Here is a 27,267-nt window from a genome sequence, read left to right on the forward strand (position 1 = left end):
GCCCCTCCCCAGAACTGGTATTGCCTTCAAGTCAGGCATTTTTACTGGCTTCAGGACCCATACTTGGGAGGTGAGCATTTTACTGCCTGAGCTTTTTTCTTAGCCCTCTTGACAGTGCAACCCCGTTCTCCAGGCTCACAGGGAAACTCCCACCCCTCATCAAAGTTCTTAGTGCCCTGGCACCTGGGCCCCTAGCTCTGGCTGCAGAGTCTCAGAGTCAGAGGCAGGCAAGTCTAATGCAGGAGGGCGGTGGGAAGCAGGCGGGATCAGAGCCAGTTGGGCCAGCCCCGGTCTGGGCGGGGGCAGGCAGAGGCTGGTGGAGGCGGATCCGGACTTGAGGCCTGACGCCGGCCCTGTCACCTGTGGGTTTGGTTCAGCTCCGGGAAGGCGCCGGCGCCTCCCTCAATGGAAATCTGAATATCCGTGGTGGTGGGCTGCGGTCAGCTGCTTGTAGGTCCCCCACTTTGGGTTCTGCTGGGGAACTGCTCCCGGATGCTTTGGGAGACTTGCTTTTCCCTTCCTGTGGAGAGAGTTTCTCGGACTTTACAACTAGCTCCGCAGCAGGAGGAAGGACCCGGTGGAGGTGAGCTCTTACTGGCTGTGACAGCTGAAGGCTGCTGCCAACACAGGGCTAAGGAAAGCCCCTGCTCCCTCCTGTCGCCAAGACAGCCAAGAAGACCTGTTCAGTCAATCTCTTGTAAGTTTGGACCAGGGAGAGGCTGGAGCACAAGTAGGTGGGGGATGCCTGTTCTAAGAGAACTGGGTAAGGTGACTTGCTAGCAAGACTCCCTCCAGGGCAGTGATTCCAGTCCAGCAGGAATCATTCCTTCCAGCTCGTTTGTGTACTGTTAACAATGGTCTGCACTGAGCCCGGCTCTGCCTTAAAATCTTTCTTCCTCCTCCTGGAGGTCATCTGTCCAAGGAGTTCAAGGTCAGTTATTGGATACTAGGCCAATTTGGGGGAATATATTTCAGCTGAGGTAAACATTTTGAATCTTTCATCTCTCTTTTCTGTCTGCCTCTGCCCCTGTGCGCATAGAAGGTTTTGGCTTTCTCTATCTTCCCAACTCTTGCCCCCGCCTTTAAGTTGTACTTTCCCTATACAATATTTTTTTATTAATTCTTTGAAAAATTTATATGTGCATACAATTATTTGCATCATTCATATTCACTTCCACCCTGTCCCCTAACTCCACCCAAATCCACTTATACCATGGCACTCCCCCTTCCCCACATCAAGTTGGTTTTTGTTGTTGTCCTTGTTGTTTTGTTTTTAAATAATCCAGAGTCCGATTTGTGCTGCCCATTTAGCATGAGTTAGAGCCCTCCACTGAAGCATGGTCCATCTAGCAGGGCCACACCCTTAAAACTGCCCCTTCCTGTCCTTTAAGTCATCAGCTGTTGGTAGCTCCTGAGCAAGGGGTGGGGGCCTGTGAGCCCCTCCTTACTTTCTAGGAATCTCAAGAACCTGGAAGAGGAAAATAAGCTCTTTTTCTAACAAGTGCTATGCATACTTGGAGATCTTCTTCTTCTCCCTCTCCCTCTCACCTCTCCCTCTCCCTCTCACCTCTCCCTCTCACCTCTCCCTCTCCCTCTCACCTCTCCCTCTCCCTCTACCTCTCCCTCTGTCCATCTCCTGTTCCTGTTCCTTCATTTCCTTTAAGTCCTTTAGTACTAACATCCCTCGAAAGAGTATTCAAGAATAAACTAAGGGAGAAGGGAAGTGGACCTCCCTATGACACTCTAAAAGGAGGATGGATGATTTTAAAAACCACAGAAGTTCATATTATAGAATATAGAATATTGCTACTTCTTTAGAACATTTGTAAATTGGAACTTCTTTCTCAAGATAATGTCAGCTTCCAGGCTTCACCATATGTAAAGGAGCTTCTACTGTCTTTAACTAAGAGGGGACATAAGAAATCTGGGAGTCTGGTGTCTCACTGAGAAAGAGTATGTTTAAATTCTGAGATATTTTGAGGTACCTTGAAAGTATTGGTGTGGGGCATTCCAGGGTTTTTAGGCTGCTGCTTTCAGTTATCCCAACAGCTTGACGATTTGCTTATTTCTGTTAAATAATAATAATAATAATAATAATAATAACAATAATAATCATATAATGCTTACAGTCACTCACAGTGGCAGCCCCTGTAACTGCTCTGCCAGCTCACTGTAGGTGGGACTTCTCTGAATCACTTTTTAAATGTAGTTATTTTTTTAAACCCATTTTTAAGATATTCTACTAGGCAGAATCAGAGGGCAGAGGTTACAAGTGGACAAGTGGGAAGCTGGTAGAAACAATTGAACTGTGTTCTGAATTTTAGTTACAGCTCAATCTTGAAGTCCCAGTGAGTCCCTTATTGATTCTGTAGTCTCCAAAAGTCCTCCATGTGGTGTGTGTGTGTGTGTGTGTGTGTGTGTGTGTGTGTGTGTGTGTGTGCGCTGTGTGCACATGAACACACTTGAGTGCAGCCTCCACCCCTGGCACGTTTCCCCCGCTCCCACACCACATTTTCTCTTAATTTTCAGGATGTGGACTTAGCAGGAAGAATATTTGAACTCTTCTTAGCATGCTGATACTTATATCTAGAGGTGGGGAGCACTGCTCTGCAGAATTTGGACTGTGGACTTTCCTCTTGGTTCCAGAAAGTGTTCTGGCATTCTGGACATCTTGGCAGCTGACTAAGAGCATGAAGTTCAGGACTGGTGGGACCTTAGACAGACTACTTTCGCTCTACATGTCTCATTTCCTATGTCTCGAGCAGTTAATACTCTAGGATATTGTGCAGAGTATTGAAGGAATGCCTAACACGAACAGTACAAGGGCCGCAGTCAGTACTCATTCAACAAATGGGAGTAATTTCTTCAATGTTCTTTTTCTTACAATTGAGAGCATTTACTGCTCTTCCAGAGGATCAAAGTTCAGCTCCCAGCACACAAGTCAGGCAACTCATAACTGCTGCCCATACGACCAGCACCAACGGTTCTCACACTCTCTTTAGGTCTTCATACACACATGGCATACATGGCTACACATACACATATATGTAAGAATATTTTTTAAAAGGAGACCAAGAACGTATTAGCTGGCATAATTTGGAATAAAGTCTAAAATTATGTTTACTATTATTGCTACTCTCCTTTTCTCTGAACACTCGTAGGCTGTCCTTTAACCAGGGTGTGTGTGCCCTTAGTCTGAAATGTGAGGAAGGCCCTCCCACTCTGCATGCGAGCTCTCTTATCACAAAAATAATCTGCATTCCAACCTGATCCTGATGATATCTCTAGTCCGAGCTCTACTCATGGTTTCCTTCTGAGCTATTTAAGTGAATGTTAGGAAAAAATGTTATGGAAGAGGTATTGGGGATAGATTTATTCTTTTGGAGCACAAAACGCTAACTGGATTTTTTGAAAAGAAGCTCTTATAGAATCTTACCATCTTGATTTCTTCTTGGTATTATTAGCTTTCAAAATTACTTTTTAAATACAGAAGTCTTTCCCTTTAAATTCTAACACGTATACACAGAGTTCATTCCCTCTCTCCCAAACGTTGGGCAAGCTGGCTGAATCAATGAATGCCTAGAATCGCCCCTTTCTGCCTCTTAAATTCAAAGACTACATAAATTCAAAGAGTTTTGTTACAGTGCCCTGCAAAGTGTGGAAAAATTCTACGGACTGTGTAGGTATCCACTAGACAGAAAAAGGAATTTAATTACTTTAGATTTTGTTCGCTGTAGAGAAAAATTGTTCTACATGGTGCAGATTAGCCCTGTTGGTTACTGAAAGCCTAGAGCAGGTGAGGTCTCCATTCCCATCAAAGCATAATTACCTGGCATAAGATATTAGGTAAAAACAAATTTTGGTGGGGGCGGGATTCATTCCCTTTCTTTATTTTCTTTGATTTAGTCAATTAACTTGAACACTGGTTCATTGTGCTGATGATATACATAAGGTTCAGACAGAATCAAGTGGAGGTCCCGTCAAGCTGCTTAGCTTAAGTGTAAATGTCCTTGGAGTCCTCATCTACGTTCTGATTCCTGGACTCATCCTGAGAGGTTCAACCCGGTGGGAAGCTCCAGGCATCTTTATTTGAACAGAATTCGAAGGAGATGCTGAACTCATGGAAAGCATCATTTTGTAAATGTGGTACACTTGCGTGTGTGTGTGTGTGTGTGTGTGTGTGTGTGTGTGTGTGTGTACTGGTGCCTGTGTGGAGGAGGCTAGACATCAACATCAGCTGTCTTCCCTGATTGCCTTTCACTTTCTCACTGAACCTGGAACTTGCTAATAAGACCAGGCTGGCTGGCTCGAGAGCCTTAGGAGTGAGGCTGCCTGTCTCTACCTCTCCGGCACTGGGAATATAAGCATACTGCTATTCCCAGCATTTTAAAAGTGGGTGGGTTCAGAAAACCAAACTCAGATCTCTGTGTGCTTGCATGGTAAATAAACACTTTAATAAATGAGCCAGGTCTCCCGATTCTCCTCTTCCTCCCCCTCCTGCTCTTCCCCCCCCTCCTCTCTAGCATATCTGAGACTCTGTTACATATAGGCATACATCATACGAGTGTGCATACATGCACGTGCACATGTGTATGGAGACCAGAAATCAGCGTCAGGTTGATTTTTTTATGTTTCTTCCTGTCTTATATTTTGAGGCAGGGTTTTTCGCTGAGACCAGACCTCACTAATTATCTAGTCTGGCTGAACAGGGTTTGCCTTAGTGTGATCCCTTTTTTCTATTTTTTTTTTCTTTTCTTTTTTTCGGAGCTGGGGACCGAACCCAGGGCTTTGTGCTTGCTAGGCAAGCGGTCTCCCACTGAGCTAAGTCCCCAACCCCTCTTTTTTCTAGTTTTAATACTAGAGAAAGTGTCACCCAAAAGAGTTTTCTCTGAGCACTTGCAGACAAAGGTTCTTAGGCTGTCAGGAATTGCAATAGGCGAATGAGTTCAGGACTGGGAAGGTGGGGCTCAGCTTAGTTATCGAGTATTTTATTAGATTGATCCATATTTTCTCTCAACGCTAGCTATAAAAGCTCATGTCAGTATTTGACTTGGCCCTTCCCCTGAGACTCCTCCTCATTCCCCATGTAGGCAAATTCACCCAGTGTCCAACATCCCATGTGTCTTTTGGAAACCAGGCTGCAGTTCTTATCCCTCAGGGGACACAGGTTCCATGAGCTGTAAGCATCTCAGGGGAATGGGGTGTCTCCTCTCAGTGTTTGGTAGACTACGAGTCAGGTGCTTCATAAGGGTGCACTGGGGTGACTCAGCTCCCACTTTAAACATGACGATAGAATCCAATTAGCTTTACTTTTTGTGACACACTTTGTTGTGTTCTCTTCTTACAGCTGAGAGAAACCTTAAACAATCCTCCATGCCTGCTTTTGAAGAAACATGGTATATCCAATTATAATCATCATTTCAGAGTTAAGAAGGGACTTTCTTGATTGCCATGGTTTTCTCCCCTTTCCATTTAAGAGAAACAAAGAAGGATTCTAAGCAGCCTTACCGTGCCCTGGATGCAGAGGGAATCAATTGCTTGTCCTGTGGTCCCAGAAGGGCAGGATTTGGAGAATTCTGTTTACCTACACGTCTGTTTTCTATTGACAAAAACTCTTGACAGGGAGAGTTTCTGTTTTTCTTTTTATTATTTTATTTTTTATTTTTCCCAGTGAAAGAAAGCAAGTCAGAATGACCCTTGAATTGCTAATACCTGCGACCCGGAGAAGGAGCAAATTATTTTCTGGCCTCCGTGTTGCTGTGTACAGAACACGTGTTCTGAGTAGCTGCTGTTTTTCACGGCCTCTTTTGCCAGCTGAGGTGCAACATAAACTATTTTAATTAATACCGTGTCACCAAAAGGGATTGAGGTAGCCAATTGAATTCTGCCAAGATAGAGTCTTTTGATGAAAACATATCTTTATTGATTGAGGATGAAAAAAAAATCATTCTTAAAATGAAATCCAGAGGAAAAAAATCACGTCCCTCAGAGAAAATTTCTGAGTGGCAGGCTGAGATTAACATCATAAAATTGAATTTGTGCTTCAAGCCTTTGATGTAATCAGCAGCTGGGAGATGGCGCTGCCCTAGCTGTGTGCCCTCCGATTATTGTGGAGAATGAAATAAGGGTTTCTGGTGTCCCTCCTCCAAGAAATACAAACAAGGTATTACTAGGTAGTTTCTTGCTAGTTAAAATGGGTTGGATCGATTCGAGGCCTCTTAGGCCCTCATTGGCCCATGAACTGTAGGAGTTGAGCATTTATTTCTGCCCCAGGGACAGAATTTGTGGCTGTTGCTAGAATGACTTCTTTGGTCAGTAGGAACCCAGTAGAGCAGAGCAAAGGCGTTGGTCCTCCTAAGCCAGGGTCTGCTTTGGAACAGGAAGAAGCTGGGGAAGGTTAGAAAGCAACATAGTCCTGGGTCTGGGTGCGGTCAGTCTGAGGGCTCCTAACTGGAAGGCGTGTCCTGTGTGGACATTATCTCAGAGTTTCCAGAACTTCTATAGATGCCAGTCACTTCAACAGGTTTGCTCCCGGTTTTTTTGTTTAGACCCTGGACTTTGAAAGACCCACAGTCCACACTTTTGACTCCGTGTGTATAAACAATTGTATCTGTAGATTTAAGTACAAAACCGTCTTGGCAGATTCACCCTCAGACTAAAGAGTAACTTGAACCTCAGCCTCCCTGTGGCTGAGCTCAAGCTGTTTGTTTTGTGTTGTTTCCTTTTCCACAGGTTTACTCATGTGGACTATAAATGGGGGAGATGTTATTCTAACCCACACCCTCAATCTCTTTGAGATGTGGGATGGGCTTTGAGGTCAGACAGACATAGGATATAATCATTTCTCACCAGGGAATTCAGCTTTGCCAAGCCTCTTTCCCCACAGATAATTACTAAAGGGCAGGTACGCAGATGAGGTAGGGAAGATGGTGTTGAGCCAGTAGCTGGCATCTGTAAGTGGGATCTGTAAGGTTTCCTCATGACTGAGAAGGGGAGGAAAAGCCGGGTGAAGTTTGCATGTGTTGTCAAAGAAGGAGACACGAGAAGAGTCGAGGCCAAGGAGATTCCATGTCATAAAGTGATAACATGAGGAACATAAAAAGGAAATGAGCTGTCTGATTTATAACAGAAATCCCAAAGAGGTAAGAAAGACTTTCTAAAGGTGCTCGCTGCCAAGATAGAGAGCCTGAGTTCAATCCCCAGGACTGACTTGGTGGAAGGGGAGAGCCAACTCTCACAAATTGTCTTCAGACTTTACATGTATGCACACACACACACACACACACACACACACACACACACACATATATATATACTAGAGAGAGGGACACAGACACACACAGAAGCTCTGGGTAGTCAGAGACAGGCAGAAAGAAGTTTGGAGTTAGACCTTCAGCCAAATTATCGTCAGTGAGCTCTGTGTCAGCAAAAGACCTGATCTCAAAGAAAAAGGTCTATGGCACCTGAGGAATGACAGCTGACATTGTCCTGTGGCTTCCACAGGCAAGAGAATAAAAAGAGACCCCCACTCAGAATTACATGCATCAGGTATTTCAGTAAGACAAGGTTCCTTTGTGTTATAATCTTCCAGTCCTGTATCTCCATGTGCTCACCCTCCTGCAAGCATCCTGGGCTTCTGTTGGTATATGCATGCAGTACAAGAGATGGACTTAAAGCCAGGTTCTCATCCTTTGGGCCACAACCCCTTAGGAGGGGTCCTCTATGACCATTGAAAAACATAGATATCTACACTATGATTCATAACAGTAACAAAATCAGTTACAAAGTGGCAACTGAAATAAATTTATGGTTGGGGGCGCATCACAACATAAGGAACTGGATTAAAGGATCACGGCATTAGGAAGATTGAGAACCACTGGCTTAAAGGGTTATGTACAGCCTAGTCCTGGCCACCTCACTGACAGAAAGTACCAAAATCACAGGTGCTGGAGGCGTCTCTAAACAGACCTGCTCCCCTATAGGCAGCCGGCTGCTCTCTGCCTTCTCTGGAGGAAGAAGGGACAGACTCGGAGGCAGTGAACTCACATTCATTATTGGCTTTTGTGCAACTGGGAGGGAAAAATGTGGCGCAAGAGTCAAGGCTAATAGACAACTGAGCCTCGGGAAAACGTTTTTTTTGTCCAGGTAGAGCCAGGAGTAGGAGACTAGCTCCTGTCAACTTTAGGAAAGATGCCGGTGTCAATGATAGCCCTACCTGCAGGTGATCGTGCCAGCTGATATCACGCTGCTCCTTAGCTGCTGCTGTGATTTCTAGAAGGCAGATAGCCTGTGCTTCATTAACCTGGACTAGACACAATGGTGGGCACACGCTTTGTTACAGCCAGACAAGGTGGAAATGATTCTCAGCAGATAAGCACGATCTGGGCTTTGGACCTAGCTGTTATCCTCCTGTGGAAACCCCACCCCCAGGTCACTCCTGGCCCCGCCCCTGTTTCCCTACAGGCTCCTGCTTTTGCCTAAACATGGTGTCAGACATCCCTGAAGGATGCAGGGCACCTTTCTCCTCAGACACAGGCATGGTGTTGGTGGTTTGTGAGGGCCTTAGACTCTCTCATGGAAATTCCTACAGTGCAGCAAAGCCTCTGGCACACCGAGGGTATTCAGTAAGTATTTTTGAAGTAAATGCAAACAAATTTTGGTAAGGGGCGGGTAGAGAGAAGAGAGGCCAGTTGGAGAGAAAAAGTAAGGATTAATAAGGCAGGCACTGAGGTAGCAGAAAATGAAAGTTGATATAAAAACAAGGAAGTCGTTATAAAAGCTTAGCATGGCAGACTTAGAAAAAAATCAAGTAAGGTAAAACTGGGGAGTGTTGAAATGGCAAGAAAAGGCTCACGCGTTAGAGGACTTTGCTTTGCTTGTTAGATGACATTAAGGATCCGAAGCAAACACAGTTAGGGTGTTAGGACACATGGATATCCTTTGTGTTGGTAGAATTTCAACACATTTGCTTATACTTTTTAAAGTATGTGTTTATGAGCATATTCATGAAAGAGCAGATTTTCAGAGAGTCCAGAAGAGGGCATTGGATCCTCAGGAACTAAATTCTACTTTGTAATTATAATTAACTAAATTATATGAACTGTCTAACATAGGTGCTAGGAATCGAAATCGAACTTGGATCCTTTGCAACAGCAGTACACCTCTGACCCATCCCTTCAGCCCCTGCAGTGGGATTTTAAAGAGGCAAAGGGAGCTCAACACAATGGCCAAAAATTGCTTTTGTAATCCCAGAACCTGGGAGGAGGAGGCAGGAGGATCATAAGTTCAGGGTCATCCTCAGCTCTATAGATAGTTGAAGGCAGCCTTGAGTTATGAGAGACATTGTCAAGAAACTAGGCTGACGTGACTGCTGAAGGAAAGGATTTCACTATCACAGTGCACTGTAGCCACGTGTCCAGTAGCACGCAACAAACATATCTGTGTTAACGGATGCTGGTTTATTGGGCATTTTCAAAAATAAAACCAGCACATGCAATGTCACAATTCTGGGGACACTTATGAGTCCCAAGGATATGCCTATGTAATGCATTGTATTTATTTTTTTTAACACAAATGACAGTTTATTTCACACAGAGTTGTGGAGTCGAGGGGAGCAGCATCGAAATGATGTTAACCCCACCTTGGTGATGGGTGGGAACATATCAGAGGAGGAGGTCCCATTGCCAAACAGGAAGCAGAGATTTATTTTTACACAGATCAGTTTAATAATTTCCCATGTGTCAACCTAAGCAAATACGCTGGGCAGGTTGTTTTCTGTATTGTTCTTGGATCTGAGAAAAAAAAAAACATCTGACTCAACGCTGAAATAGGTTTGTAGAATTCACAGGCACGAAAAAAACAACGGCTTTGCCAACAACACGAGTGCACATTTTAAGTTAACCACAAGGTGACTCAGTATCGAGAGCAGAGAGTTTGCTTTTCCTCTTTCCACTCTCTGCAGCCCAACCCAACAATCGCATATGTGTAGCCCTCAGTAAGTTTTAAACTCGGGGACTATAGTTCTCTGAATTGTTCCCAGACTGAATAGATGTGAAATAGCCTGCCACTCACAAAGGGCTTCCTTGAGCATCTCGAGTTTCTTTTCCCACGCTAACGCCCATCTCTCTTACAGTGACTGCCTGAAACGCACTTGGCTGTTTAGTTTTCTTAGTGCTGTGGCCACACAGCGTAACAAGAAGCAGTTGGAGTGTGCAGAAGTCTGTGGAGTGGGAACTAAGCTGTAATCTTCAGCTGTCCAACAACTGGGGGCTATTCCCCGGTTGGCTTGCTTTACTATATGGTCTGGGTCATGAGTATTGCAGTTGCAGAAATTAATGTACAATATCTGCTTAAGTCCTCCCTTGATCTCTGAGTGACTTTAGCATTGCCACTACCTTCTAAGGTAATAAAGTAATGTCTTCCTAAAACATTATTACTTTTTTTCCCAAAGAGTTCCTAGTTGGCAGGCGTACAGGGTTTTTTTTTTTCCCAATTTTTTTAATTGAAAATAGAATTTTTCAGACAATGTATTTTGATTGCATTTTCAAATCACACTACTCCTCTCAGAGTCTCCCATCCAGATCCACACCCTTTCTATCTCTATTTAAAAACAAACAAACAGACGTCTAAGGTATAATAATAAAATAAAAGAAGGCTAGAATAGGACTGATCAACCAAACAAGAAAAAGAACCAAAGAAAAAGCGCAAGAAACACATGGAGATGCAGAGACACACGTTTACACACTTGGGAATTGCACAAATACCTAACCATGGGGGATCTTTCCATCTTCTGAAATCTTCAGTTTCTTTCTTTAATGCCTTAAAGTTTGATTGTGTATGTCTTTCATTTGCTTGGTTTTAGTTACCCCAAGATGTTTTATATTTTTGAGGTTATTGGGAAAGATGCTGTTTTTCAAATTGTTTGCTCTTTGTATACCAAAAGACTACCTTTTTTTTGTGTGCCAATTTTGCTGAAAACATTTATCAGATGTAGGAGTTTCCTGGTGAAAATTTTAAGGTCATTACGATATCATATCATCTGCAAATGAGGATACTTTGACTTTTTTTTTTTTTGGTATGTACTTCCTGTTTGTATTCCCCTGATCTCTTTATGTTGTCTTATCGATCTAGTTAAGACTTCAAGTATTACCCTGAATAGGTATGGAGAGAGTGCACAACCTTGCCTTGTTCCTGATCTTGGTGGAATGGCTTTTGAGTTTCTCTTCATTTAAGCTGATGTTGGCTACAGGCTTGCTGTAAATTGCTTTTATTATGTCTTAAAGTTTTCTAAGTGGCAGCTAATCATTTACTTGTATTGGCAAGGAGCTTGGCTTAATGTTGGCTAAGGGTTAATTTGGAAGTAGTTATGCTTCTAAGAGTAGAGAACAGGATCTTACTTCTGGGGGTAAAACACGGGATTGTGTGTGTGTGTGTGTGTGTGTATGTGTGTGTGTGTGTTGTAATGTGTATGTGTGTGGTACTCTTATTTGCTTTGGACATCCTTCAACTTAGTAGATACATTTATTCTTGTTGTTGTTTTGCCTTATCTAATATTCAAGAAATCTTTTGCTTGGGACCCTCTGTAAGGAGGCAGGTTTTGGAAGACACACTTCTGTGAGGACCATGCCAAGTACAGAGGAGATCTCAGGTTCCCATGGGTCCAGGTTGCTTCGTAGCCTCTGTGGTTAAAGTTGTTGTCACATGGTAAGGCTCAAGCAGATGGCAGGGCTATGTAGATGCTCTGTTTTTCTGTTGCTTTCTTTAGTTTCCTTTGCTTCATTTTCCAGTATGAATCTGGACTTTGCCACCAACCAACCAGCTGTGTGACAGTGCCAGCCTCTTTCTTTCTGTTGCACGCTTCTGTTCTTTTGAGGTTTATAAAGGCAACTTTGTGCACAATAACTAGAATGATTTCTTTTTAAATAAAATTACTGTATTATAATTAACCCACAAATGAAAACATCCCACTGATAAAGAGAGCCACTCAAACACTTGACCAGTTCCAAACTCTGTACAGATAAAATAGCCTCACTGGATTCATAGAGTTCTATACTTTCACTAATAATTATTGTTTTATTCACCTATCCATCACAAAGGGGTGGGGTGACAATTGAAACTAGAAAAGAAATATTAGCTTTATATCCACTTTCATGATTCTTGTGAACCAAACCCATTTAAAGAGTGCAATTCAATGAATTTTAAGACTGCAATTCCCTTAATCTCCACCTAAACTCAACACCTATAAAGAAAGCTCGTTTCTGGCTTAAAGCTGACCAAGTTATCTCTTTTGATAACTTAAAAAAAAGACTCTTGAAGTGATCCATGACTGTGGGGTTTAGAGAGACCCAGTGTTGTTCTCCTTCACTTAGCAGAGGCACTCCCAGAAGCCACACTGCTCAGACCCGAGACTCCAGCTCACGTCATCACTGATGCATTCTTCCCTCACAGGTGTTTTCCTTTGCTCAGGAGGCTATTATGAAAATTCATACCTTGTGCCACAGGACTTTCTTTGGTAATTCTTTTCTTGACTGTCCTCAGCCAAAGGGTCTAGACTGGTCTGTCTGTGAGTCTGGGTGTGTCCCCCAAACAAAGCTATTTATGATTAAGTTAGCAACCCTAGGTCCAGTAGACACCAATAGCAGACCTAGGTGTTCGTCATGCTAATCCCTATGCTGGTCTCAGGTCAGAAAGGTAAGAACAAATTGTGAGGGAAAATGATAACAGTCAATGAAGCGGAGCTGTAATGTCATTCCTTAGGACTATCTGGCACTGTGTTTATAGAGAAAGAATTTGAAGAGAGTCCAACTTTAAGAGCAGTAGATGCTGTATGAAAGTTGTGCTAAATAAAGGGTCTTGTTGCTTGCTTGGCTTGTCTTCCTTCCTTCCTTCCTTCCTTCTTTCCTTCCTTCCTTCCTTCCTCCTTCCCTCCCTCCCTCCCCTCTCCCCCTCCCCCTCTCCCTCTCTGTTTTCCTTTCTTTCAATATCAAAGGAATTTTTCCTTGGTCGGTTAGTAAGACTTTCTGATAAGAAAGTCTGGGTCCTGTGCATTCTGTAGAGTTTTTTAGGAGACTTAGTTTTGGTTCTGGCTCAAATGCTCTTTACCCGGGTTACCTTGACTAAGTGACTAACTTTCCAGAAGTTTGTTATTTTTATCTGAAATGGAAGAGGTGCTTGTTACCTCCAATACCGTTGTCTTCAGCTCAGGATTATCAGAAGCCCTCAGAGACTTAGGCAACAAGTTATATTTCGTCTTTAAGCAACCAGTAAATACTTTATAAGCATGTTTCTCATAAAGAGTAGTAATCATTTTTTAGTGTTATCACTTTCAGGGTTTTGAATAAGTCAAATTAGTGGTTGATTTTAAGAGTCAACTTGCCACAACCTACAATTGCCTGAGAAGAAGCTTCAGCTGAGAAACTTTCTAGATCAGGTTGTTCTATGGGCGTGTATGAAGGGGACTGTCTGGATCATTAATTGATAAAGAAGGGGGCAGATCCACTGTGGGTGGCATCATTCTCTAGGCAGGCATCCTGACTATATGGATAGAAGAAATGTAGGCAAGAGTAAGCAGGCAGCAGACAGTATGGGTGTATTTGCTTCTCTTTGTTCTTGACTGTGGCCTTGACTTCCCCTCAATGATCAACTGTAAACTGGAATTATAAGTGAAATCAATTCTCTTCTTCCATAAGTTGCTTTTGGTTAGGATGTTTTATCACAGCAAAAAGAAAAAACTAGAAAACAACACTTTTATGAAAAAAGTTATTTATCTGAAATTCACTTTCAACTAGCTAGCTTGTGATTTTATTTATTAAACATTGCAGGCGTAATTTTCTCCCCAGTAGTTGATTAGCACGCCATCCTAGAAATTAAAATTAATGATAATGAATTGGATGTTGTCATAGCCAAAGGTCCTAGATATACCCACAATGTGTCTTAGAAATAAGTAGCCGTGCCAAAAGTAAGCACAGGGACTCTACTACTGGCAAAACTATTGTTAGCCAGCCATGATACATTCTCCAGCCACAGAGAAAATGATAGTGATTCCTTGCCTTTGTCATTCATTCAGTAGACATACTGAGAACAAACTATAAATGAGGCCGACAATGGTATTTTATATAGAAATGATTAACCCAGTGTCAATTTTCAAAGGTAAAATTTCCCAATTTTATGAGTGAGAAAAACAAGGCTTCAAGGTTAGTTACCTTACCCCTGAGACAGAAGAGGAAGAGGCCTAGAAGAATGTCACTCATTCTATCTTCTTGCTTCTTTTCTTTCTCAAGAAAACATGTTTTCATTGAAAATGATAGAGGTGACAATGTCCTAGGTACACACCTGATATATCTGTTCTTTTTGGCAAAATGTAGGCTGAGAGTAATCATTTTCCTCTGAGAGCGTACCCTCCCAGACCAAGAGAAACTATATTATTTTTACTGTTCTTCTTCATTAGTTTGATGAGAGTTTACCTCCATAAATTTATCTCTTATTTTTCATGTACACATGAGTATGTGAGCACATGTGCCTATGTATGTGTGTGTGTGTAAGTGTGTATGGGTACATGTGTGTGTGTGTGTGTGTGTGTGTGTGTGTGTGTGTGCGCGCTCGTGTGTTCACACATGTGCTGGTACACAGAAGCTGAAGCAGAGAGTCAGGTCCCCTGGAGCTGACAGTACAGGTGGTTGTGAGCTGACCTACTTGGATCGGAGGAACCAAAATTGGGTCCTCTGAAAAGGGCAAGTGCTCGGATCCACTAAGCCATGTTTCTAGCTCTCAACCACTACCTCTTAAAGTCTCTTCCCCACTGTCTAGATTGAATATCAATACTTCAGAAATATTTCGCTGGGCTGGAGAGATGGCTCAGCTGTTAAAGAGTAGGCTCACAACTAAAACTATGAGAAATCTATAGGGAATGTCAGGCAGGGTGCTAGAGCGAGGACAAACCAACGACTCACAATTTCCCAGGTGTTTCCTGCTTGATGGCAGAGACCAGCTTTGCAAAATGCCCAGGAGGCACCCATTGTTAGAACAGGCAGAGCACTGTTAGGTTTTTTTTTTTTTTTTTTTTTCGGAGCTGGGGACCGAACCCAGGGCCTTGTGCTTGCTAGGCAAGCGCTCTACCACTGAGCTAAATCCCCAACCCCCACTGTTAGGTTTTACTTAGAGTGAATCTGAGTCCATGCTGAGAGTTCCTGCAGCTGTCATCAGCTGCCAGCATAACTGTGTGACCAGAAGGCTGGATTCTTACAGACAGCTACATCTTCCCAAACTCTGCTTGAATGCTCTACGTTTTCACATTATTACTGCACTGGGTCATGGTTTACGCTAGTTAGTGCTTTCCATCCTTTGAATGCACAGGTTAGAGAGTTTTGACTTCTTCCCCAACCTTGTCTCCACCTTTCCTGAGTGACATAGGCTGGGCACACTGCCGGGAGGCTGCTCTTCAGTTATACCAGAGTAGAGCCCTATCTCTGGGATCCGCAGAACAGTTCTGTGATCTGGCTGCAAAGGTAGACATGCCTCCTCCATCTGCAGGAGTCATCTGATATGCTGATCCTGGACGCCAAGCTGCCCCACTGTTTAAGGGTGTTGAAAAGAAATGCTCGAAATACCCAGAGTCTCGATGATCTCCTTGCACAGGGCTGAAGCAGCGGTAGACATGGTAGACAAAGAAAGTGAAAACCCACTCCCCGACCGAATGGCTGGTTTCTCAGTCCCAGTAGATGACAGGAGAAAATTCAGGAAGATGTGGGACAGATGTCCAAACAGCAGCCATATGGGTAAAGGGGTACAGGGAGGACCCAGGGACTCCTAGCCTCATGCCCCTTTCAACCTGATGGGATGGAGCCAAATTTATCTTATCTTATCTTATCTTATCTTATCTTATCTTATCTTATCTTACCTTACCTTTTCTTTCCTTTCCTTTCCTTTCCTTTCCTTTCCTTATCTATCTATCTATCTATCTATCTATCTATCTATCTATCTATCTATCTATCTATCTATCTATCTATTTCCCCTTTCTCTGTGGCTTGGCCTTCTGGCTTTCCTTGAGGTTCCGTTATCTGTTAGTGGCAGGGAATGAGGTCCATTCTCCTGGATGACCATCAGTATCCTCATTACAGCATTTTTTCATAGAAAGTAAAACTAGTCACAATTCAGGACTTAAATGGTTCAAAACCATTTGCAAGTGAAAGTCTCGCAATCTTCTCTTATTCAAGAACAAAATGCTGAAAATGTAGAAGTGAACAGGTTTGGCTTTATTAAGCACAGAAAGTGGGACATCTGAAGATTGTATCAAAAGCGACATTCTGCTCTTGTTTGACATGTAGCTGACATGTATATTTAACTGTAATTTTAGAAGTAAAATTGAATGATGTTTTTAATGTCATATATATTGTATTTTTAGACCTAATTAAATTGTATCAAATCCACCATTATAATAGGCCATTTAACTATTAAATATAAAATATTCTTAGATTTTATTTATTTTATTTCATATGCATGATTGTTTTCTTACATGTATCTGTGCATCATATGTGTATACCTGGTGCCTGCTGAGGTCAGAATATGGCATCATACCCCATAGAACTGGATTAAGGATGGTGGTGAACTACGGGGTAGGTGCTTAGAATTATGAAGTATGGATCCTCTAAAAAGCAACAAGAGTTCTTATCCACTGAGTCTTCTCTTTAGTGCCTGGACTTTTGCCATTGAGAAGCAACACAATCATATGTCTATCCACACGCACCCGTGTGTGTATGAAACATGACTATTGAAGATTGGAGCTAACTCCCAAAGAAAGATTGATAGCATTAGGCTCTTTCTGAGGCTAACACATGCTCTCAAGTGCTTAGCACAGTTGCTGCATGGTAAAGCCTCTTTGGGAAAACAATGGTGCCAGTGTGTGTGTGTGTGTGTGTGTGTGTGTGTGTGTGTGTGTGTGTGTGTGTGTGCGGGGTTATTCATTTCCAGGAATATTCTGTCCACCAGCTATGACCATTCTGGAGACCTCAGGAAAGATAAGCTGTGATATCTGAGTCAGTTACAGTCAAACATTTGAGAGGAAGTCATTTTGCAGTCACTTAAGACTAGGAAGTTTTGTGTGTATTTGGTTGTTTACATGCTTGTTCAGTATCTATACTGATCATGTCACACGATAATGATTACATTATTTATGTAAGTTATATTGCATAATGCCAAGCTCTAGGATATACTTGTTACTGTGAATAAAGATTGGAAAGAAGGAAATTTTACTTACCCCTTTTAAAGTCTGTAATATCCTGTCTGAAGCTGCACCTCTTTTAAAATTCCTGTGTTGTTTTGTTTTATTCTTTTGTTGTTGTTTTTTTTTGTTGTTCTACAAAAGAAGTATGTGTTTCAAACTGTACTTAAGTAGCTCAGATTTAGAATTCATTAAAGGAGAAATATGAGTCCATATTAGTTTCAAACATCCCCAAATATTACTAGGCATTCAAATTAGAGATATAATCATTATAAGCTAAGAGGTGTGAAATGGTGGTTTGTAAACCTCAATTCCAAAGGTTTTAAACTTGTCTTGACTTAATTATTTGAAATAGAATACGCAAACGTCTTTCTAGTTTATACACACTAAAATCAAATTGTTGTGGGATGCACTCAAGATGTTTGGTACCCAAACAATAAAGTTTGGTTTATTAGAACTGATTGAATAACGCCATTGCCTCACATACCCAAGACCCTGGACCGCAGTGCTTAAAGGTTTTCCTTGGTCAGTGATTTTCTGAGATATATAAGGTGCCTCAAGTGACATCCTGAGATATATATGGGACCTCTTACATATTGACAGTAAAATTTCAACTTTATGGAGTCACTTAAAAATTTGACTGAAAATAATTGGAAGTCCCAATGGGTCCCCAGTTTTCCATTACTTTTGTCTCAAGTGCAGTTCCTTCAACCTGTGAACTGTAAAATGGGCTGCCATTTTATTTAAGACACTTTAGGTAGGGTCTGGAGATGCTCATCAGTTGAGTAGGTAATATTCTTGTAGAGAATCAGAGTTTGGTTCCCGGCACCTGTGTCACAGGCTTCTCTACTCAGCTGCAGGAGATTGATGCCCTCTCTTCTGGACTCCACAGACACTGTACACGTGTGCACATACCCACACGGGACACACCACACCACACACACACACACACACACACACACACACACACGATTAAAAATAAAATGCATTTTAAAATGTAAATTATGCTGACCCTATATGTTTTCCCACATCAACATGTATTATGCATTAATTAGTCTTGCAACATGACAGCCTCACTTCACTGATTTTTCCGGTACCCTGAGACTGCTATATGATGTGTAGTCCAGACAGTCAATTCTTCTATCAATGCATGCAGGTGATTCATGTACCCATATTAAACTCATCCAATCCAGAATTTAATATCTTCTTTGAAAATAATTTTACTGAGCTATCTATGATTTTTATGTAAGGTTATTGATTATTTAACCTAAACAATTAACTTTAGCTGTATCTGCTATCTGACTTAATTTTTTCTTTCCCCAAAATCATTTGGTATAACTTTTTTTCAAATAACTGCATATGATTCATAGATTATTATTATTTTTATAATACATTGTAAATATAGAGTAACATATTTACTCTATATTGATTTCTTCTGAATCTTTGTGCCTATTTAGCTTTTCTTATACATAAAATTTTACTTTTGCTATTTAACTCATGTTTTCTATTATTTTTCCTTTTAAATGCATGCATTTAAGGTTATAATATTCCATCTAGTAGGGAAGCCTAAATTTGTCAGACTCATTATACAAGTCTTCATTGTTATTGAACCTCAATAATATCTAATTGTTATTATGTTTCCGTGGTTGGTCAAGGACCATTTAAGATACATTGTTTCTATTACAAATATTTATAGATGAAATAAATACATTGTGTTCTCTGTATTAAGGGTATTAGAGGAAATGCAACTCAAAAATATTAAGTTTGGGGCAAATATTGTTTCCTGTAGAGTATTACCTATTTCTACTAAATGGTGTACTTAATAGTTGAATAGTGGGATGTTCCGATCTCTAACAGTGGCATTATTTATAACCCATATTTTCAACATTATACCAGTTTTATCTGGTAGTCCTCACTCATCTTTCATTTCCAGCCTTGGCATGTTAATGTCTTAGGAAGCTTTTGAAGGTAGGCTATGTTCTGAGATAGCCTCGGTTCAGTGGTCAAGAGCACTGACTGCAGAGGACCCAGTTCCATTCCCAGGACCCACATGGTGTTTCACTACCATGGGTAACTCTGATCCTAGGGGATCCAATGCCTTCTTCTAGTCTCCCCAGGCACTAGACACACACGGTGCATAGACACTCATGCAGAAAAAACACTATTACACAAAAACTAAAAACATTTATAAAAACGAATCTCTGCCTTTTTCACAGCTACTTTCTTCCATGTGCTTTTACTGTAATTTCTGGGACGTTTAAATGTGAATTTAAATTTAATTTAGCATTTTCTCTTTCCTATGCTGTTTCTTTCCTCTTGAGCTTTTCTTTTCTATTTGATCAATACTTATTTCTTTTTGATGTAACACATGTTTGTTTCTTTCCATATGCTGTCATAATTCCTGCCTAAAGATTTCATCAGTATCCTTTCTGTCAGAGCAAGTTATCAGGAATCTCCTTCCTCATTTTTCCTTGCTTTTTTGTTTCCCTCTATCATGTCAGTCAACACTCATCTTTATTACTATGCTGTCCTGCTTTTCTTTCTGCTGCTATGATAGAGACCATGACCAAAAGCAAGGAAAGCAAGGGTTTATCTGTCTCAGAAGTTACCACTGAGAGAAGCCAGAGCAAGAACTCCAAATGAAGCAGAGACAAGAGCCATGAAAATCAGTTGGCTACTCTGCTCCCATAGCTTGCTCCTGCTGACTTGACCCACAAGGCTTGCTCAGTCTAATTTCATGTACAACTCAGAACCATCTGTCCAGAGGAGGTATTACTGCCCACAGCAGGCTGAGCCCTCATGCACCAACCAATCAGCAATCAAGACAATCCTCATGACATAACACAGTCAAGTTCATCTGGGCAACCCTTCAGTTGTTTGTACTTACTGCACCCATGAATGTGAGGAAAGCTCTTTCCTAGTGAGCTGGATCCCCAAACTTTAAATTCCTGAAGTGGTTGGGGGAGGAAGAGGGAAAAGAGGGGGAGGGAGAGAGGGGGGAGCTAGGAAAGGAGAGGAGGGGGATAGGGGCAGGGGAAGAGGGAGAGGGAGAGGGGAGGGGGCAGAGAGAGAGGGAGAGAGAGGGGGAGAGGGAGAGGAGGAGTGGAAGAGAGGGGAAAAGGGAAGGGGAGAGGGAGAGGGAGGGAGAGAGGGAGAGAGTGAGGTAGAGGGAGAGGGAGGGGGAGGGGGAGGGAAGGAGAGGGAGGGGGAGGGGGAGGGGGGAGGAGGGAGAATAAATAAGAATTAAGTAGTCCAGGCTGAGCTTTAACTAGTGTCCTCCTGCCTCAGGTTCTCAAGCTGTTGGATTGTACATTTGTGTTACAAGGCTTGGCTACATCTATTTGGTTTTGTTTGCTTTTTTTTGTTTTTGTTTTTTTTTTTTAGGTTTTAAAGCCTTTGTTCATTTAATAATTTCTAACAGTTTATTTGTTCTTTCTACGGTGAATTTTAGATCAGTCACTTATTTTTAGTCCCCAGGCACCCTAATTGCTCATGGTTTATTATTTTCTTGGCTGTGTTATAACTTTCTGTTATGAACTTTTTTATGATTATTGATATTATTCCTTAAGAATTCTGTTCAGACTTGGTTTGTTACAGTATTTTCCAGAAACCCCCCCCCCAAGGAAACAAACAAAATGCAACTTTAATGAAATATAATGGACACACAAAAATACTTTAATGAATATGTAGTAAATATATACATTAAAGTGTAAGTTTTCTTAGATGTGCATATTCATAAATCCTCCACCAGAGTTCAGTCAATGGACGTGTTCACCACCCTCAAAGCTATCAGCATGAGGGGACTACAGAGATTACTCGTCCGTTAAAGATGCCACATTGCTCTTGCAGAGAGAGGATCAGAGTTCAGTTTGCAACTCCCCAGTCAGGCGCTTGTAACTTTTGCTCGGAGGAATTCAGCACCCTGCTCTGGCCCCAGAGACGCTGCACTCATGTGCACAGATTTGCCTGCATACATTTAATTACAAATAAGATAAATCTTAAATTAGAAGAAAAAAATCTCTCATGTTCCCCCATGGGTCCTCACTCCCTCCTGTTGCTTCTTCCTGTTTGCAAGGCTTCACTGCCCTGATCTCTGCTTTTAGTTACTATGTATTAATATGAACTTCTAGTATCTTACCCAGAGGATCATACAGCATTGTTCTTTTTAGATGCCTGATAGTTTCAAATAATTGTTTTGGGATTCGCTTAGCGAGGGTCAATGAGCCATTCGTTTGGTTGAGGAATAGTGTCCCACTGTGTAGATGTGTCTCTGCTTCTTTGTCTGGTCACCTATTCATTGGCATTTGGCTTGTTTCCAGCGTTTAGCTATTGTGAGTAAGGCTGTACATGTGGTAATCTTCCTATAAACACACCTTTTTCTCCTGTTGAATAAGATGTAGAGTGGAAGGGCTGAGTCATGGAGCAACTATGTATCTGGCTTTGCAAGAAATGGCCACAGTGACTTCCATCACAGGTTCACAAATGCAGTTGATCTGGATCTCACTATGCAGCTGAAGCCAACCTTGAACTTGTGACAAAACTCCTTGCTCAGCTTTGCATTGCTGGAATTATGGATGTAAGTTTCCCCGATTTTAAGGAAGATAACCTTGTACATCTTTTTTTTTTTTTATTAGTTCCTCTCTATCTGATTTTCATCTAACATGAGGAGTGCTCTGCAGGCTGTGGCCCTCTGGGGAAGAAAAGCTCCTCCCCACAGCATCACGGCTATCATGATCACAGATGACCAGCGAACCATAGTGACCGGGAGTCAAGAGGGCCAGCTCTGTCTCTGGAGCCTCTCGCCTGAACTGAAGGTGGGTAAAGTCACAGGTATTAAAGGTGCCCACTCGGCTTCTGAGACCTACAGTCATGGTGGAAGCCTTGCAAGACATTGGGAAAGGTGTTCGTTATGGGTCAAATGAAAACTATGAATAGTGTTAATAATATCAGCTGCCAGCTAAGTATTATCACCGTTTAGGCTGCACCAAGTTTTACTGTTTTCTATTCTGAATTACATGCACGAGTAAGTGAGCTATAGATGCTTAAGTATGGTTCTAAAGAATAATGGCCCATTAATATAAACAAAGGCACTCCTGAAAGCCACTATTAACGAAATGAGTAATATCTTAATTATCTGGACATTTCTGATGGGTTAACCTTCTTGCTACTCTTTGGAGTCTCTGCTTTGTGATGATTTTTTTTAACAGACCACATCAAAACCCCTACATTCAATTTACTGTTGTCATCCTCTGACTTCAGAACCTGGCTTCACCTAGTATTGGCCCCATCGATTAGTAATTAATTGTTTCTGTCCCAAGTCATAAACATTTAACATATTGGAATAGATATTTGCTTAACTCTAGCAGTCTCTAGGCCCAATTTGAACAATTAAACTAAATGATGTACTTAAAGTGTACTGCCCTCATGAAGAAGCCTTTTAAAGATCAAAACTATTTTGAGCCATTAAAGTCTGTCACTTTTAAACCTAAATTAACAATTAATTGTAATTCTATTTTATAGTGTAATTAATTAATGCCTCCTGTCACTGAACACTTCTACTAGAGGAGTGCAGAGAGCTGCAGAGCAGAGGAGTTCAGCTCAATGTTTATGAACACTTTTGGAGGGGGTGGATAGCACTATATAGCAGATATGCTTCAGAAATGGTGGTCATGCAAATACAAAAATGTGTGTTCTCTTATCATTTAAACTCGGTCTCCTTAACAGCCTAAAAACTCTTGCTAATATTTATAAAATCTTTTTTATTATATTACTTTCCGGCTGAAGGGTTGCCTAGCAATCCAAAGAAATTTGAATTCCTGTTACCCTACTCTTTCTGTAGGTTTCTGGTGGCCATTGGGTGTTTGGTTGCCGAGCACTCTGAGCGTGTATTAACAGCTAGCTTGATTTAGTTCATACTTGAGGGAGGACACCTGTGCTGCTGGCTCAGGAAGTTGCAGTATAAGAGAGACGGGACTTGGCAAATGAAGCCACCGTGTGAAGATCCCAAGTAGACAATAGTTAGCCCATGGTGTTTCTTTAGGAGCAAGTTATCTTCTTGGGGTTAGAGCGGAAGTTCTTAACAAGAGGCTAGCTTACCTCATGAAGGACATTTGGTGATATTTTCAGACACTTGGTTGTCAAAAGTCGGAATCAGGGAGATACCACTGGCCCTTAGTATTTCCCGTTGGTGTCTTGAAGGGCATATGACTATCTAGAACAAAGGATTTCCCAACCCAAAGCCTGTCATACCAATATTGAAGAAATCAACATTACAGCTATGGAATGAAACTGAGATCATCAAGGCGGGAGAAGCAGCTCATTTTATTTAAGGCAATACCCACCCTGCACCTGCAGGAAGGTGGAGAGAGCCCTGATGCTGGATTCAGGAATGAACTGTGGTGAAAGAGAGATGAGCTAGGAGAGGAGATTAGGTTTGGCCATGGAGATGGCCAGGAAAGGGTTTTATGAATCATCTGGAATGAGCTGAGCTGGAGTTGGACAGGCCTTTAATTCTAGATGAGAATAAATTGAGTAGAACAAATAGGATACATTATGATTCTATGATTTTGATGACGGTGTACTCGCATGAGTGGCACTACTCAGAACTTACATTTTCATGCAAGGCTTACTTTGTAAGTCCACGGTCATCGTGGTTGGGAGCATAGCAGTAGGCAGGCAGGCAGGCATGGCAGTGTGGCAATAGCTAAGAGCTCACATCTGTCTGACCCACAGGCAGGAAGCAGAAAGAGAAAGAGCAAGACTCAAAGCCCACCCTTCAGTAACACACTCCTACCAAGGCCACACCTCCTAATTTTTTCTAAACAGATCCTCTGAGCATCAAATATGCAAGCATATGAGCTGATGAAGAACATCTCATGCAAACCATCTCAGAAAGGCAATGCAGTTCACTTCTGACACTTGCTCTTCTGTGGATTTTCTCTGGGGGATAGAGTGTTGGTGGTGTACCTGGAGTTGATATGGCTTTTAATTGGTTGGAATGTGTTGACAGTCGCATGGTTGTACTCCCCGGTACGGTGTCTAGGTACAAGGGTGTGTTGTTTTCTGAGTTGTAATCTAAAATTTTCAGAAACAATGTAAAGCTAGAATTTATTAAGTAATATTAATAAACTAGAAGATGTTTTAGCATACCAATTTTAGTATGACAAGAGATCTTTTAAAAATAATTATGTTCATGGTAGATATAAAGGAAACCATATTAGATAGATATGCTTGGTTACCAGCCTTTGTGCATATTACATAGTTTGGACAAAGAAGTGAACATTGATTCATGTGGAATATAGATATTTTATTATTTATAAGACAGTTTTCAAATTATTTATGGGTCTACTATGCTTATCCATCCTTTAGTAAGGCATTATACATTTTCTTTAGAAAATGATTGTTTTTATTTTGGAATATTTTAATATGTGTATATTGTGTATATGTATGTGTATATTTCTTCAGTATGCACACATGAGTGCAGGTGCCCATAGAGGCCACTAGAGAATACACAATCCCCTGAAGCTTGAGTTACAAGTGAGTCTGAGCTCCTGTAGGTGCTGGGAACCAAATTCAGATCCTTCACAAGGACGCTTATCTGCTGAGCCATCTCACCACTGTGTTTTCTGCTCTATAATTTTGATTTTCAGAATCTTTTTTCACAAAATATGAATATACCTTTTATTTCAGACATGAGATGATAAAAGAGTAAGCACTTAAGGCTACACTTTCAAAATGCTCACAGGGAAGTGACACATTAACATTGTAAATAAGCATGTGGTTGGTTCTCTTCTGTAGAAAAGTTTGTTCTATTATTTTTGAGGAAGGCAGTCATCCTCAGGGCAGTTTGCAATAGAAATTTAAAAAAGTGTTCATTGAAATCTGAAGCTAAAGAACAAAATATTAAAGTCATGATGTTTAATAGTAAAACATGATGAGAAATTCAAACATGTCACAGTTTCCCAAATGTAATATTTGTCATGATAAAAAACAATTCAGTGCTTTATTTTTAAAAGAAGTTTAAAGTTGGCAGCTAAAGTAGAGTTCAGTATCATGCATGACAAGGTCACATCTACTGAAGGTACCTGACAAGAAGGTACAGGGTTCCTCCTTCCTCACACAAGATCTGCCACCATCACTGTGTGTCCCAGTGGGATCCTGTTGGTATGATAAATAACATGACAAAGACAACTTAGGGAAGGAACGTGAATATTTAGCTTATACTTCCAGATAACCGTTCATTAATGGGGAAAGTTGAGGCAGGAACTGAAGGCAGGAACTCAATCAGAGGCTGTGGAGGAACACTGATTCATAACTTTCTTCCCATGGCTTGCTACCTGCTTTCTCATCTAGCCCAGGCCCACCTGCCTAGGAACAGTACCACCCACAGTGGGTTGGACCTAGGAACAGCACCACCCACAGTGGGTTGGGCCTGGGAACAGTACCACCCACAGTGGGTTGGACCTAGGAACAGCACCTCCCATAGTGGGTTGGACCTAGGAACAGTACCTCCCACAGTGGGTTGGACCTAGGCACAGCACCTCCCATAGTGGGTTGGGCCTAGGAACAGTACCTCCCACAGTGGGTTGGACCTAGGAACAGCACCTCCCATAGTGGGTTGGGCCTAGGAACAGTACCTCCCACAGTGGGTTGGGCCCTACTACCTCAATCTTCAATCAACCTTCAGGTCAACCTGATTGAGGCAAGTCTTTGGATGAGATCCCCTCTTACCAGGTGACTCTAGGTTTGTGTCACGTTAATGACTAATACTAACCATGACACTATGTCATCCTGAAGTGGCATACTGGGCAGAGCAATGGACTGAAACCTTATGATTACTGACTCATCCTATAGTGCCTATGGATGGGCATTCTATGGGCTTATGTGGACTGACATTTGTTTGCAATTTGTCACATGACACAGAATTATTTCATTGTCCCAGAAGTCCCTGCTTTCCCAAACCCTTGATGAGCATTAATGGTTTTACTTCCCTGGTTCTATCTTGACTCAAACGTCACAAAATTGGAGTCATACAGCAGTGGTCTTTCCAGGGTGGCTTCTTTCATTTACACAACAACACACACAGATCTCTACCTGTCTGTTCAGCTTAGCTGCACATCTCTTTTCAGAGTCAGCTGATATCTCATTGTTTGCCTACAGTTCTGTAGTTTATATTCTACTAAGGGGCGGCTTGGTTGCATTCCCATTTTTTAATAATCCTGAGCAAAAGTGTTATAAATGGACGTATGTTTTTGTGAGGATGCTACTTTTCAATTTGTCTGGGAGAATCAATGAATGTCACTCCTGGGTTGGGGATAACCTCAAGCATATGATCCTCCTGCCTTAGCCTACCAAGTGCTGGAGTTACAGGCATTCAGTATCACAGGCCACACAAAATCCTTGTCCCCACAGGGGAGGTCACAGGGCGGGGATTTCTGGGCATGAGAAGAAACACTGGTGCTGAATTATATGTATTCAAAACTGAGATGTTGAGGGAGTAGCCTCCTCATCATCTAAGTTTCATGATGAAGCCCCTATAAAACAAAAGAATTAAGGACAGCACTTCCCTTCATCTCCTGTTTTCCTCATCTGTGGGTGTCGACGCCCTATATATCCAGCTTAGCTGAAACATGTGCACATAAAATATCTTAGCATAAAAATTTTCCTAATTAGAATATGCAAATGTGCTATCATGTATTATTATTATTATTGTTGTTGTTGTTATTGTTCCTGGAAGTTTAGAGTTGTTGAAAACCTCACTTTTAACATTTTCAGATTTCCGCTAAAGAACTTCTCTTTGGTCATTCTGCTTCGGTGACATGTTTGGCAAGAGCAAGAGACTTCTCCAAACAACCCTATGTCGTGAGTGCTGCTGAGAATGGGTGAGTGAGAGGTGCCCGCCTTTACCTTTGTCTCCATTCCCTTCCTTTGTAAAGCTAAAAAGGAACAGAGGGAAGATGCACCTGTGGGCAAAGTGCTTGTCCCCAAATGTGAATTCCCGTGTTAGAATCCCAGCAACCACGATAAAAGCTATAACCCCACAGCTGAGGAGT

General features: G+C 41.8%; 1 protein-coding gene across 3 annotated transcripts in view; it reads left to right on the top strand.

Annotated features, from left to right (window-relative positions):
- The first annotated feature begins 326 nt into the window (after positions 1-326).
- Positions 327-27,267, top strand: part of Wdr72 (WD repeat domain 72) — a 183,232-nt gene continuing 156,291 nt past the window's right edge. For 2 of the 3 annotated variants that reach the window (XM_039081139.2, XM_063265177.1), the window contains exons 1-3: positions 327-697; positions 21,850-22,029; positions 26,990-27,096. In XM_039081139.2, the coding sequence (XP_038937067.1) occupies positions 21,877-22,029; positions 26,990-27,096 (260 nt within the window). In that variant the 5' untranslated portion in view covers positions 327-697; positions 21,850-21,876. Of the gene's footprint in view, positions 698-21,849; positions 22,030-26,989; positions 27,097-27,267 lie in introns of those variants that run through there. The other variant, NM_001135719.1, reaches the window with a different exon arrangement.

This window comes from Rattus norvegicus, chromosome 8 (genome assembly GCF_036323735.1).
Source record: "Rattus norvegicus strain BN/NHsdMcwi chromosome 8, GRCr8, whole genome shotgun sequence".
NCBI lineage: Eukaryota > Metazoa > Chordata > Mammalia > Rodentia > Muridae > Rattus > Rattus norvegicus.